General features: G+C 35.3%; 1 protein-coding gene across 1 annotated transcript; it reads left to right on the forward strand.

Annotated features, from left to right (window-relative positions):
• The first annotated feature begins 9,101 nt into the window (after nucleotides 1–9,101).
• Nucleotides 9,102–14,494, forward strand: LOC114186842 (uncharacterized). The gene is made up of 5 exons (XM_028074887.2): nucleotides 9,102–11,061; nucleotides 11,146–11,308; nucleotides 12,649–12,812; nucleotides 13,484–13,742; nucleotides 13,916–14,494. Exons 1-5 carry the CDS (start codon nucleotides 9,473–9,475, stop codon nucleotides 14,021–14,023), a joined length of 2,283 nt encoding a protein of 760 aa, XP_027930688.2. The 5' UTR covers nucleotides 9,102–9,472; the 3' UTR covers nucleotides 14,024–14,494.
• Nucleotides 14,495–16,067: the final 1,573 nt, after the last annotated feature.

Genomic DNA, 16,067 nt, shown 5'->3' on the forward strand with positions numbered 1-16,067 from the left:
TCGCCATTTACCGTTGGCCTTCTTCACCAAGACAACATTAGAGAGCCAGGTGGTGTAGTGCGCTTCTTCTATGAATCCTGCGCTCAGCAACTTCTCAGCTTCTGTTTTGGCTGCTTGCCTGCGTTCTTCACCAAGCTTGCGTTTTTTCTGAGATACATAGCGGGCTTCTTTATATACCGAGAGCTTGTGGGAGGCGACACTAGGGTCTACCCCTGGGAGGTCGGCGGCTGACCAAGCGAAGAGATCCGCGTTGTTTATAAGGATGGGTGTAATTGGGACACGCTCATCAAGACTTAAACCAGTGCCCAATTTGATGGAATGGCCGTTTGGGAGTTCTAGGGGGGTTGTGTCCTCGACGGGTTCGAGGCGGGCATCTCGGCCTATTCTGGGATCAAGGTCTTCGCCGGATAAGGCTATGCGTGAGTTAGATGGGCGCTCGATGTGGTTTGTCTGTTGGATTGGGAGCTGGGGTCTTAAGCTTGCCATATAGCACTCGCGTGCCAAACGTTGGTCGCAGTGGATGGTTAGGATATCACCGGATGGTGCTGGGAACTTCATGGCTAAGTGCGGGGTGGAGACGACTGCTCCGAGGGTGTTGAGGGAAGGACGGCCCAAGAGTATATTATAAGATGTGGGTGCGTCAACTATCAGGAAGCGGATTGGGATTGTTTTTGTTTGGGTTCCCTCCTGAAAGACGGTATGGAGGTCTATGTAGCCACGGGTTGAGACTTGTTCACCGGAAAAACCGTATATGGGTTCGTCGTATGGGATCATAGCTGTGTCTGGGAGTTGTAATTTCTGGTAAGTGGCCCAGTAGAGGATGTCGACTGAGCTGCCTTGGTCTACCAGTACTTTTTTAACGGCGTAGTTCTCGATTTCGACTGTAATGACCATGGGGTCGTCTTGTTGGTGGTCGAGGCCGTGAAAGTCGTCGTCGGTGAACACGATAGGGGGCATACGTCGTCTGTGATGGGATTGGGTGATGTGGTTGATGGATTGTATGTTGCGAAGGTGTCTCTTTCTGGCTGATGAGGTGGAGCCTCCGCTTGCGAAGCCACCAGAGATGGTGTTAATAGTACCTCGCAAGGGGGGGTCGGTAGGGGTGATGTTGGTGTGGGCTGGTTGTGAGTGTTGGTCACTGGGTGGGGTGGTTTGGTCACTGTGGTTGGTGGTGTTTGGTTGTCGTCTGTGGTCGTGGCGTGGGGGGTGGTGGGTTCGGGAGGAGGTGTGGTCATCTCTGCGGATGAAGCGACGAAAGTGACCGGCGCGTACCAGTTCTTCAATCTTATCCTGTAGCGCTCTGCACTCTTCTGTAGTATGACCGTGATTGCGGTGGTATCGACAATATTTGGTCATATCAGCGTTGGGAGGGGTAGTTGTTTTGCGTGCTGGTGGGAGGAGATCAGCCTGGAGGGCTTCATCAAGTATGCGGGAGCGGGCTACTGTTAGTGGGGCGTATCTGGTGAAACGTGGTTGGCGGGGTTCACGTGGACGGGCATCGGGGCGCGGGTGAGGTCGCGGGGTAGGATTGGGTGCGGAGTTGGGATTGGGTGCGGGGTTGGGATTGGTTTGGGAGGTGTTGGCGGCATAGTCGTTGCAGAATTGGGTGTGAAGAGTTTGCATCTCTTCCATGCGCACATAGTCGGCGGCACGCAGCTTGAGTTCGTGCATGGAGGTGGGCGGGTGGAGGTAGACGTTGTTAGCGAAAGGTCCGGGTTGCAGGGTGAGGGTCATGCATTGGAGTATCATCTCCTGGTTAAGGTGTGGTGTGCGGAGGGCTGCTTTGCTGAAGCGGTCGATGAATGTGCAGAGTGGTTCGTTGGGCTCTTGTCTGATGCCCAGTAGGGACATGGTGGTAGTTTGGTGAGGCCGGCTGCCGGCGAAATGTGTGGAGAATATGTGGGAAAGGGTGTCGAAATTATCAATGGAGTAGGGTGGAAGGGTGGTGAACCACTCTAAGGCTGGGCCTTTGAGTGTTGTGGGAAAAGCTTTGCAGAAGACTGCGTCCTGGGACGTGTATAGGGCGACGTGTGTGATGTAAACTTTGAGGTGTTCATCGGGGTCAGTTTCGCCAGTGTAGCGATCAAGGTTGAATGGTTCCCACTGGGTTGGGAGAGGGGTGTTGGAGATGAAGTCTGTGAACGGGTGGCGGCGTCTGGGCTGGTGTGGATGTGGAAGGTGAGGTGGTGGGTGGTTGATCATGGTAGGGAAGGTGGAGGTCACGTTATGAGGGGGGATGTGGGTTGATGGAAGGTATGGGGGGTTGTAGGGTGGGACGTATCCGGTGTGGAGGGTAGTGGGTAGGTTATGAGGAATGTGGGTTGGTGAGGGGGCTGTAAGCCCTGGGTGACTGGGTGGGAGGTGTTGAGGTTGTGTGGTCGTGAGAGGGGTTTGTTGGGTGGAGGTGAAGGTGTGTGGGGTGGGGTTGTATTCACTCTCTTCTTCTGTAGGTTGAAAAACCGGAGACTTCACGGCTTCAGATGTGTCTTTGGCTTTTCCCTTGAGATCTGCATCTGTCTCAATTTTCCTCCTGAGGCGAGAGTTTTCTTGTTTGAGCGCTTCCATTTCTTCAGCATTGCGCTTCTTCAGGTCTGCGATTTCCTGTTGCATCTTCATCTGGCCGTCTAGGATGGCGGCTAAGTCAGGGATGACGCCAGAGGGTCCAGAGGGACCAGCGTCTACTTGCTTGCTAACTCCAGCCTTGCTACGGGTAGAAACCATCTTCGGAGAAAAGCGGGTACTAAGGGTGTTCGTCTCGTGTCCCACGGTGGGCGCCAATTGTTCCTGCAGAGAACAAACATAAAGTCAGACACAAGAGTCACCTTACCATGTAGTCCGCTATCTCCTCAGTTGGCCTCTTTCCACTTGCTACATGTCGGCTTGAACCCAGGAGGGGTTACCTGCAGAAGAATCTCCAAAGCTCAAGTGAGTCAAAGCTCTCTAGAAGTCAAATCAGCAATTAATGACTGCGTACCTTTAAATGATGGGGTCCACGCGTATTTATAGAGCATTAATGACGTTTGACCATTTCATGGGCTGGGCCTTGACTTGGGCTCTAGCTTGGGCCCCCATTTGGGCCATGAGTGGGTCTGGCCCTAAAACAGGTCTTAGAGGAGTATGGGGGTATCGATGTTGACCAACCTTGTCGACAGGTAGTCGGCCGAGACCGACTATTTGACTAGACGGTTTATGTTGATGGCATCCGAGTACTAGGTAATATGTAGTTTTGACATGTGTACTATTTATTTGATTGAGTTTGGTTAGGTACAGTACATTATGTTTTGTGATTTGTGTTAGATAAACGAATATTAGACGTGAAAAATACAAGGTGACATTTTTATAAATAAATTATTAGGATTTATATCTAACCTTTTTAGTCACATGCGATATGACATAATATATTAGTTATGTGAAACTTTTTGTTTTTTAAGACAAATACGAGATTTAAATATCACTATTCTATTATAATAAAATCTAAGGATTTGTATAAGACTAATATATAATATGTTTACTATTAAACAAGATTGTTATTGTCTTTATCGATGACATATCTGTCTATTCTCATACTCATGAGAAGTTCCTTAGAACAATTTGTTAAACTCTCTAAGTATGAAATTTGAATGGTTTAAGTGAAACTTGTAAGATGTGTTATATTACTCAAAGGATTTGAGTAAATTTCTTCAAAATAAAGAGAGTGTTACACTGCAAACATTCTAAAATAATATATTTAATTATTATTGTGTCGTTTGAATGAGTATAATTTTTTAGAATTAAATCAAAGGTGGACTAATTCTCCTATTCACGTGATATTAAAAAAAAAAACACTGAGATTAATTACTATACGGAAGATAATTATGTGTTATGAAGAGAAAAATGACGCGGTAATACTTTGTTGAAGTGATTTAACATTTCAAAATTTATATTCAATCATTTGCTTAATTAATTACATATGAATTATTTAAACCGTGAATTAATAGGTATGGTAAATAATTTAATTTTAAATACATTAAATAAATACATTGAATCTTTAATAAAAAAATGTATTCTGATTTTGAAAATTGTTTTCATAATAAAATTTTAGTCTGTGCAAAATATCACTAAACTTAAAACGTTTAATCGTATTAAAGAAATTATCAAATTTAAGAAAAATTGTCAAAAAGGTGATAATTCAGACGGGATTAGTTATAAATGAGTTTTACAAAAATGAATTCAGACTTGGATGCATCTAATTTTTGTTTGATTCATTGATTGTAAACAACAACAAAAAAAAAATCTGAAGGGATTACCAAAAACATGATGAAACCTATATATAACAAATTCCGAGAAAGAGGATGGATGTAAATTTAAAAAAGAAAAAAAAAAAACAGAACAGTGTCTGTTATGCAGATACAAATAAGTGCTTTTTAAAACACAAAAAGTTAAGCAAAAGGGGATATGTTGGATTAGACCTCAAAATAAAAACCCTAAAGAGAAGGATTTGATTGGTTTGGAAAGAAAAGTTGTGCGTGAAGTTGATTGTGTGATTTGATGAGAAGTGGGTCCAAACGGTTTCTCGCTTTCCCATTAAGAAACCGAAACCAACCGTCTTGGACACTATGTTCTGCGCCAAACATATTAATCTTAAACTTCTTAAGATTTTGGTCTTTGCAAATTCCTAAATACCAACTCTGTCCTTTTCTTTGAGACCAAGCCACCTCCACTGTGGATGGTATGATATCATGTCCACTCAAACATGCATTTAGGGTTTCTCTCTTTCTTTTTGGTCACTAATCACTTTTGTTTATGGCAAAAGCAACTAAGAGGTTGAGTATGGTGAAAACTCTACGTGAGGAAGCCTCCACTCAAATCAACCAACGATTATAATTATTTTCTAGGTCTTATTCCCATCACCACAATTAAAATTTAAAATGTAATAAATTTATCCCGTTAACATCATGCCACTTCTCAAACAATCCCCGTTCATAAAAATAATATTTGCATGTACATAAATAATACATTCAACAATATATATGTAATTTTATTCTTAAAAGAATTTTCAAAGTGGAGAGATGATACTTACACATTTGTACATTTTTCTCATCTAAGACGGTTTAGTAGAAAGACCACATGTACCTTTGAGTATTTTTCTCATCATATCAAGTTCATTCATTTGGAATTAATAGCATATTCTTAACACAAATAAAGAATATTAAAGATCAGGATGATAAAGCATGAAACTCCGGTCCATTTCGGCCTTTTGTGTTTTTTGGTTCACAAATACAATTCGAGTTGATTAGTTCCGCAATTTAATATTAAATTTATTTTTCTGACTTGCTACATCTTGGTAGACATGTCAAAGTGAGCCAACCCGGCTCACACGGGTTGGCTCACCACGAGCCGGGTTCAAAATGAGTGAACCCAACCCAGCTCACTTTCTGGTGAGCCAGAAATTTTGTAACCCGACTCAACCCACCACGGGTTGGTGGGTTAAGTGGGTTGGCTCACCAACCCACCTAAAAAAATTATTTATTTATTTATTTTATTATTCAAATATTTAAATAAATTTTTAAGTAACCCATGAGATGACAATCATAGTAAAATCAAGAACCAATGTTTTGATCATGCTCACCACCAATATATGAAGAATTATTTCCAAGAAAGTATCCATTAGTCTAAGAAAGCATGACTAATATTACAAATTTTCTGTCATGCTATTCAACAAAATATAAATAAAAAAAACTATACATTTTTTTCATGCTAATTTAGAAAAAATTGTTTATAAGACGGTTACTTGAGTAATTTACTATAAAGATTATAGTTAAATATTAAAGTATCAACATATATATAACTTGACAATCAAATTAATTAAACATTCAAATAATTCAAATATAATTAAGCAACATTCTAGCATTTAAAAATATGAAATTGTGAACAAATATAATTGGAGTAGTAAATAATTTAAAAAAAAATTAAAAGAAAATTTAAAAAAATATAAAAAAAAATTGTAAAAAAATGTTGGTGGGTTAAGTGGGCCAACCCACCTTCAACCCGGCTCGAACCCGTTTAACCCGTGGGTTAAGTGAGCCGGGTTGAGTTCAACCCACTTTTGAAAAAATTGAATTTTTCTCAACCCAACCCGGCTCGAACCCGTGGTGAGCCGGGTTGGCTCACTGGTTGAAACCCATTTTGACATCTCTACATCTTGGGTATGTGAGTTTGCATACTGACCCGTATTTCTGGTGAGTAAAATAAAATTTTGTATTATTATGAACGAAATAAAAACATTTTAATTTTTTCATAATAATTGATATTATTTTTCTATTGAAATAATTCTAATTAATTTGCCTAATCAAAGACAATAAACAATAACAATAAATATTGTAGCTAAAGTACAGTAATAACATGTCACCTTACAAGATCAGTACCTAAAGATACATAGAAAGATATTTTATATTAAAAAACTAAAATCATTATCTTATATACAATAGTTATACATAAACATAATAATAATAATAATAATAATAAAAATAAAATAAAATGAACGTATAGAAATAACATGATGAATGATGTTATAACTAAAAAATGAAAATATTTAATTTTGTAAGCATGCCAACTCACCCCGCTCCACCCCTATCTATAGTATGCACAGGCTGTAGATCTATACAGACATGCCTACAGACAGGCATGTGCAGACCAACAACATCTCAACCTGTTTCACATTTTTTTATGCAAGTCTGTGAACCAACTCACTTGATCCCTTCCAATTGTCATCTCTATTAATGATAAGGGGTTTATTGTCTATAATAACCTTTTCAGATTAAATTTAAAGACCATGTAACTTATACAGGATTAAAAGGTAAAAAAGATCCAAATATGAATAATGTTATGGAGTGAAGAAAACAAAAAATGACACCAACTCATTCCAACCAAAAAGACGAACTCTGGAGAGATAATGAAATTAATTATATTTTTATATGTAAAATTTTTAAAAAAACTTCAATCGTTATTTTGTTCAATTCGGTGTGAGATATACATGTGATAAAGGTAAAATTAAATAGTATTATATACGAGAAGAGGATAAAATATTTTTTTGATTTTTTTTATATCTCCATTTACTAAACTCAAAATTTAAAACTTTTAGATGTTATATCAAATTAAAAAACTAGAAAGTTAATATGGTATTGTTGGAGTGAAATTGAGTTTAAAGTTTCACAATAAAATGTAAAATTCAAGTCCATTAAAAATAAAAGAATATGATTTCAAATAATTCGTTAGGCTTCAGTATATACTAAAACTGACTGAGAATAATTAAAAAAAACACTATTAAACTTTATCGACAGTTTTAAAAAAACTTTATACTTATTCTCAAGATTTTGTAAATTTGTTATATCTAAAATAACCGTGTTATGTTTATATTTCTACTTATTACTTTACTATTGGTCTTGTTGCCAGTAATATCCGGGATAAATTTTATAATAATTTTATTTATTTACATATAAACATATAGGACAATAAGTTTATCTTCATAAACAAAATATTTCATTTATGAGATATTTACCTCAGTGCATGAATGATTTATTAATTGCAATTTTTTTTACAATAAACTATTATATAAATAATAATTATAAATTCAATGGCTATTTAAATTTCGTTACAAAAATGTTAGAAAATATGTAACAAGTATTCATAAAAAAATATTATGAAGACTACTATTTTGTAATTTTTTATTATAAAAGATATACCATATATATTTGGATGACTCATTAAACACTATTCTCAATGAAATATAATGAGAATGATAATGTTAACACAACATGTATGACACTAATAAACAAATTTACTGAAAAAAAAGGGTTATGATGAACATTTATGGTAAAAAAGTATCAATGTCAATATATAGGATTTAAAAGTATTAAAAAAAGGTGAAATTAGTATCATTTAAGACATTGAGATATATTTATATTTTTGTATTTGTATTCACAGTTCTAAAACAAAATATTGACATTATTATAAATTAGAACGTTTGCATTTAATTGTCAATTTATTTTATATTAAATACAAATGTGTGATCAGTAAACATATTAAATATTGACATTATTATAAATTAGAACGTGTTGAATTTAATTGTGAATTTATTTTATATTAAATAAAAATGTGTAATCATTAAACATATTGGATATCTTTGTTATTTTTTCGAAACATTTTGAAAATAATTTTGAGATGTTAGAGAAAAATGATTTTATATTTAATATTATATAAAAAATGAATATATAGATATCTATACTCTTAGGTGTTAGGTGGGATGGTAACGGATCGGGTCGGATACAGATAGTGTCTATAACAATTCAATTCGGAACAAAAAAATTTATCTGCTACTTGTTCCACTATCTTGTGTAGGTATTCATTTAAAAAATATTTACAGACATTTTAAAATTAAAAATTTAACTTTAGTTAAATTTTACTCCAAAAAATATAACTTTAATTTAATTCTAATTTTTTACAAATAACTATATATATAAATAATATAATACCCATACCCAACTCATTTATAAACAAATATTAAAATATCCACCGTCAAGGAATAAATATTAGCAAATGCCACCCTCACAAATATTTTCTACAAATTACTACAAACACAAATATTTTTTCCGTCCCAAGATCGAGTATGTGGTGGGATTATGGGATATACAAATAAAAAAGAAAAAAAAATGTAGAAAGGGTAACACAGACATTTTATAAAACAATCCATTCTTCGTTGAACATAGGGAATTTTGAGGATTGTTCTGTTCCAATCCTTGCAGTTTTGGGTAAGTAGAGCAACGGAGAACTCTTAATTTTTTAATTTTTTATTTCGTTAGCAAAAATGATCTAGCTTCACGCGCCACCAGCACCCAAACTCCACGGTGAAGACTTCACAAGCAATATTTAATTGGGACCCAGTTTCGTACAGGAGAGTGTACATCACGCTTCAAAAAACACATCAGCATGTTATATTTACGTTAATATTTGTATTTAATAACAATAAAAAAATAAAAGGGTAAATGGGAAAAAGAATTGCAGAGCAGAGTGTTTGTTTGTTATTGTTGTGTGTGCCGGGGTGATACTATATAAAAGGAGAGAGAGAAAAAAGAATTAAAGGGGAAATAGAAAGTGTAGAACAGTGACTCTTCTTGCTCTGCAAGTTTAATGGTGTGTGAGAGTGGGCACAGTACACCCTCCTCAGTAACGGAATGAGAATGTTTAATCTTTGCATGCTTCACCAACTCCTCACAGATAAAGCCCAATCACCCAGATGTGATTTTTTTTCTTTTTTTGGTTTTCAAATGCAAATGCGATTGTGAGTCCCATCAGATACACGCCACCTTTGATTGTTCTACCCTACCCTAACGAGGTGGTTTTAATGGCGTCTTTTTCTTTTTTGGTGCTGTTCTTATGTGGTTTCGGATCCTCTGAGTGAATCACTTTTGTTGTTTTTTGTTTTGCTTTTGGTGAGATGGCGAGAGAGAGCATAGAAAAAGTGAGAGGGGATGGGGAACTGGAGGATGAGTTAGAAATGCTGCTGGATGAGATCCCTCACGCCACATCGCACAATCGTCATCATCTTCGTCATCTCTGTCATTCCAATCGGCACAGACATGGTGTTGATGTCGATCACCCCGATTGCGTTTTCGCTACGAAACAGACACACTATGGTAACCGTCACGGTTATGGTAACAGTGTGTATTACGATGATGGCTTCAAATCCCCCATGAGTGGGTTCTCTCTACAATCTGATGATTCTTCTTCCAGTTTATTCTCAATGTCTCCTCCTCCTTTGGAGGACCTCAAATCCAGCTTGGCTTCTAGGAGCTCCTATTATCCCAACAGCCATCACGACAATCTCTACCGCAGTTCTGTGATCCCTGATTGCACTGTGAAGCTCAATGAGACTGAGAGGTTGGTTCATGAACTAGGTCTCTGCTCTAATTTCAGTAAAATGTGCATTGCTGATAATACACACCAGAATCCTAATTTTATTCCGTTTAGCGATTATGTTAATAATCTTCCCAACACGTGTGGTGGTGGGGACTGTGATAATTTTGGAAGAAGGTTTAGTGATTCTGTGGGGTTTCAATCCCCTGTAACTAGGGCAAGGAGTTCTGTCGCTGGTGTTACTTCAGCATTGTCACGATTGACTCAGGATGATAAAATGAGTAATCTATTTGGGTCATTGCAGTCTTGTCCTAGGTTGCATGAGCACGAAATGCTCTCTCAATTAAATGGATTCAGTGGTGGTTCGATGGATTCTCGTAGGCGTGGAAGGCCGCTGATGAGTAACTACTTTGAAAGTGAAAGTGTGGTGCCCAAGATTTCTGGTTCCTTGAGCCAAAATCCAACTATTGATGCTGCTTCACTTTATGCACAGAAATATGGAATTAACTTATTGGAAGAAAGGGGTGTGTCAAGACTGCCCAATAATTCCGTTTGTCCTAACTTAAAGCCTTGTATGAGTGTTCATGAGTTGCTGCAGTATGGCCTTTCTCAGCCTAATGCAAGAGTTGTGCCACTTTTGAAATCTAGAATTCCCCGAGGAAATCTTGATGCTATTAGAAGTGAGGGGAGTTTCATTATACAGGGGGAAGGTTTAAATTATGTTGCTAGTAGGGTTTCGGATCATTCAAGGTGTCAGCGTGCTGTGCTCGAAGGTGGCTTTGCTAAGCAGCTACACCCGTCCGAGCTAGACATCCGACACCAGATTGTAGGATATGAAAATCCCAGGAGTCCCAGGAATGGGTGCACATTCCCTATGCTACCTAAGTATAATTCCCTTGCAGAAGCTCGAGGGTCGTTATATTTAATAGCCAAAGATCAACATGGCTGTAGATTCCTGCAAAGAATGTTTGATGAGGGTACACCGGCAGATGTTCAAATGATATTTAGTGAGATAATTGATCATGTAGTGGAACTTATGATGAATCCTTTTGGAAATTACCTTATGCAAAAGTTGTTGGATGTATGTGATGAAGAACAGAGGATGCAGATCATACTTGTGGTTACACAGGAGACAGGGCAGCTTGTCAGAATCTCTTTAAACACTCACGGGTACTTATGCAACTTATGATAGCATTGAAATGATATATTGACTATCTGATGCTGAATTTGACTTTACCTTTTATCTTTTTCCAGCACTCGTGTGGTGCAGAAGCTGATTGAGACTCTCAAAACTAGGCAGCAAATTTCATTAGTTGTATCGGCTTTGCAACCAGGATTCTTGGTCCTCATCAAAGATCTTAATGGAAATCATGTGGTTCAACACTGTTTACAATGCCTAAGCAATGAAGATAACAAAGTATGACTTTTACTTCTTTCTCATTGATTTGGATTTGGATTTATCCTACATATGATAGTTATGGGTTAACAGAAATTGATCTTCTTAAATCACTTGTTACTATGTTTTCTTCGAGCTTTTGGATCAATCCATGATAACTGTACATGTGTGAAAAAGCACTTTGGTTGTCTGCCAATTTCATTTCGTTCTCAAAAGCTTATATTGCTTTTTCCTGGACTTGCAATATTGTATAATGATGTTCTATTAATTGAAATTTCAATTTTATTGCATCCTTATGCTTAAATTCGTATGCATGATGAATAAAATTTGAGAAGGCTTTTTTTCTTTTTGTTATATTAGTGAACTTCTTAGTCATTTTTGAAAGGAGAGGGATCCCAGAAAGCATTATGGTTGCGCGCTGTTCTGCATGATAGATAAATGGAACAACTTGGCCAAATAGTTCAAACTATCTTGTGTTTACCTGATCAGGAACTTGTTTTTATTATTCCTACCTATGAATTATTTGGTGAAAATTGTGTACTCATATTTCAGATACGGCCCACTATGTAGAATAATTATGTTTTTAACTGGACTATGACTTTACAAGCTATAGTAGTAATACCAAGTTCATTATCTCAGATGGCTAGTTTTGATACTTGATATTAAGAATATACATCATGGTATCAAAGCATTTGAAACTATTTTTTATGATCACGGACTTGACACTCTCCTCTTGCACACAAAAGAGACTAAGACAATTTTAAATAATTCATTTTACATTACCATGTCTGTTTGTATTTTTTTTTTTCTTTTCAGAAATACAAATGCAGTGACGTAATTGCTCTTTCCGTGCTTTTGCTCTTTATTGTTCTTTAACATACTGTTCTATTTTTCGAGATAGAAATTTTCATCGCTCTTAACGCTGGAAATTCAATGTAGCAGTAGGTTATAGAATCTTGTTAGAATTTAGGTTTATATTTACATACCTGAGACTATCAAGAGCTTATTTAAAATAATGGTTGCATGAAAATGCTCATAAATACTAACGGTTTGCCATTTGAAAAATAGTTCGTTATGGGCTAAAAACTTCAAGATTTAATCCAAATGCACTCGTCTGTTGGTCTATACAGAGGAATAGGGCTTATGACTGTGGTTGATGTTGATTATGCTGTGGAGCATGTTGTTAGTGTAAGGCTACGTATTTTGTGCAATGAAAATGTTGCACAAACTAACAAATATCTGCTAATTGATTCAGGCAGATCACACTGTCACAGATGTAATTTCTTGATGTTCGATGAAATTGCATAAAATATAAATATTTTGTTGCGGAAGAGTTACATTTCCCATTCTTTGCATTTCAGTTCATATTTGTTGCTGCTGCCAAGTATTGTGTTGACATTGCCACTCATCAACATGGGTGTTGTGTTCTACAAAGATGCATTGGTCATTCTCGTGGGGAGCTTAGAGAACATCTGGTTGCAGAAATATCTACTAATGCACTTCTGCTGGCTCAAAATCAATATGGGTAATTATTTGAAGCGTATGACTTAAAGTATTAAGTATATTAAATCTTGCATTGCATGGATATTTTTTTCCATTAAGCCTGTCTACCTCTTTGCCAACAGATATTTTTTTTTTCCTGGGACAAAGAATCTTAGCTGTAGCAAATTGTCTCTAGTTATTGGCAAATAAATTCTTAGCCTATGGACATAATTTGGGGAAATTTATAGGTGGGTGTTATGGAACATTGTTTTGTTTACACCTTATGCACATGATCATTCCATGTCTATATTGGAGATGGTGCAACTATGGAAGAGAGAATGTCAAATAATTTGACCAAGGGGGCAATTTTTTTTAACATATATTAGATTTAAATTTGAAATAGAAATCCATCTGTGATCACCGGGTTTTTTTTTTTTAATTAAGCCATTTGTGAGACTCCTTAAACCAGATGGCACACTACAATCCACTTGAAACGGGCGTTTTTCTCTGTTTGTTCCTGTCCTGTTTTATTTTGTTGTGTTTTTCTGTGCTCGGGACGGGCGATTAACGAATACATTTTTAATGGAGCGTTTATCTACAGGCAGGTATTTGGTCATATTTAGAAATAATATGGCATTTTGAAACTGAGATAAAATTTTGTTTACCTCATGATTTTCCACTATATGATCTATTCATTCTTTTTGTCTTCCACAGAAACTATGTTGTTCAATTTATCTTGGACTTGAGGATTCCTTCAGCGACTACAACTTTAAGTTTGCTATTTGAAGGTAAATATGTGCACCTGTCAATGCAGAAGTTCAGCAGCCATGTCGTTGAGAAATGTCTTGCTGTATTCAATGATGAGAACCGATCTAGAGTCATTTGTGAACTACTCGGTGCTCCTCACTTCGAACAGTTGCTTCAAGATCCACATGCAAATTATGTTGTTCAATCAGCTCTTCGACATTCTGAGGTTTGTAACATGACTGCTTTATATTCCATTCTCTTCTATCTGCGTCCTATATCTTTAAGTGCATGAAATTTCCACACTAAGCTTTTTGAGGCTTTGTCAATGAATATTTTTATTCCTCTCATATACTTGCTCGGTATTTATTTTCTCACATTTTCCCTTTACTTCTAAACTAGGGGCATCTGCGTGATTCACTAGTTGAAGCAATTGAGTCCCACAAAGCAATTTCACGGAATAGCCCATATTCCAAGAAGATTTTCTCGCAGAAGCTTCTGAAAAAATGATTCACATTCTCCCCTTAGCAAGTACTGTTGTTGTTCTACTATAAAATTCATTTTGGAGTTTACCACTGAACAAATGCATTTCATGGTTATTTAACTGTTAAGTTGGGATGCTAATAACCATACAACGGAGTCAGTCTGTTTTGAAAAACTTATCCTTCTGCTCAGGATAATATGTGAAAAAATGGAGAAAAAGAAAGAACAGAAAATTTTGCTCCCATCTAAATTTTAGACTTTTGAATGTACAATTGTTGTCTTGGATATTATTATCATCCTGTTAATTATGGTATTCTCACTGGCTGGTAATGTACAGTGTATAATATTAGGATGTTCGATGTTACTGTAAAATACTATGAAGAATCTCTCAGAATAACTTCCCTGGTCTTGTGTGCAAGGGAATGAATTATGACTGTTCTCTAATTGTATTTACAATTATTATATTATAAATTCCCTGTTCTTAATTTTAGAACCTCATTTGCTGCTAGAGAGCTGATATTTTGATATTAGAAAAAGTAGAAAACATCTACTGAAAAATTCAATAAATTAATATTTTAATTATATAATTTTTAAAATCTTTTAAGTTAAAATACTAATATATATTATAATATTATTAGAATAAGTTGTCAAATTAATGTTTTTATTTTAGAGAGTATCAAAGTTTTTTTTTTTTCTGTTATACACTAGGCAAGGATAGCATGCCAAGAAATATCATTAAATAAAAACAGTAGCATCAAAAAGGCCAGAACAAATATTTTAACCTTTAGTCTGAATAATAATAAATTCAGGGAGAAACTTTTACAACAAATCTATTCAAGGAGTGAGCTCTATTGACTTAAACTATTACATAGGTATTTATTTTCATCCCCGTAAAGAAGATATATAACAAAATTTATGTTCCTGGTTAATTAATCTAATTTGACTATATGTTTTGAAGACTCCATTTAGTTTTTAAAATCTACACCCAATTTAAATGAAAACCCCAACATTGTTGTGTTTCTTTAGTGGATATACAGGAGAAAGTTGGAAATTAAGAGTTGTAAATTCAATGAGTTTTGAATCATAAGTTAATTATATATAAAAAACCTTACACTACGTTCAATCCAAAGAAAGTGAGTTTGTGGGTTTTTTTTTTTAATATACATTTAATCACATTCCAAATTTGAATTCCTCACAATCTACTTTTTAAGTATAAGTCTCCACTTTAAAAATGTTTTACCTATGAGTCTTCTACTCACATAGAAGTCTTCATAAATGACATCAATGATTCCTCTTATAGATATATTAGATAGAGTTAGTACCTAATATGGAAAATGAAAATATAATAAGTTTTGAATCATAAATAACCTCATGTATGAAGTCTAATATCACTTCCAACTAAAATGTTAAGACATTAATTTTTTAATTTTGAGACTCTAATATGGTTGATATAAATTTTTTTTATTGAAAAGGTGCTAAATCCATTTCTAAATGTTTTTTTTTTTTTAAGAAAGACGTCATCTTTTATGTAAAGAATGAAACCAATTTGTGATCCAACACTTGTTTAATAAGTTGAATATAACAAAAATTGTTTATTTATTTGTATTTAATATTAACAAAGTCCAATACTTAACAACTTATTACTTATGAAGTTATAGATTCTTTTGATGAAAGGAGGAAAATGGAGCTATAGAAAACTCAGTTATTATATTTTAATTACTTTTTTTAGAACTCTTATTTTACTCATTTAACATTAAATTAAAAAGAGTCATTTGATTTGGTTACTTATATCAAGATAAATTCATTTGATATATGAACTATTTGCTTCTAATTTTAATCATTTAGATTGTTTAATGTTCTCACATTTTAATGAAGTTGACTTTTCAAATTTATTTTAAATTAATTAATCTCTATATTTTTATCAGAATAATACATTTATTGAAGGTGTATTGCTATTTTGATAAAAAAAATTGTTTCAAAAAACTATATCTCATACGGGTGAAAGGAAGTATCTAGACTAGCTTTATTTTGTAAATTTACCAGTGATAGCTTATTTATAAGAAGATGTTTG

This window comes from Vigna unguiculata, chromosome 6, assembly GCF_037176805.1.
Source record: "Vigna unguiculata cultivar grain cowpea cultivar isolate G323 ecotype 2 chromosome 6, ASM3717680v1, whole genome shotgun sequence".
Lineage (NCBI taxonomy): Eukaryota > Viridiplantae > Streptophyta > Magnoliopsida > Fabales > Fabaceae > Vigna > Vigna unguiculata.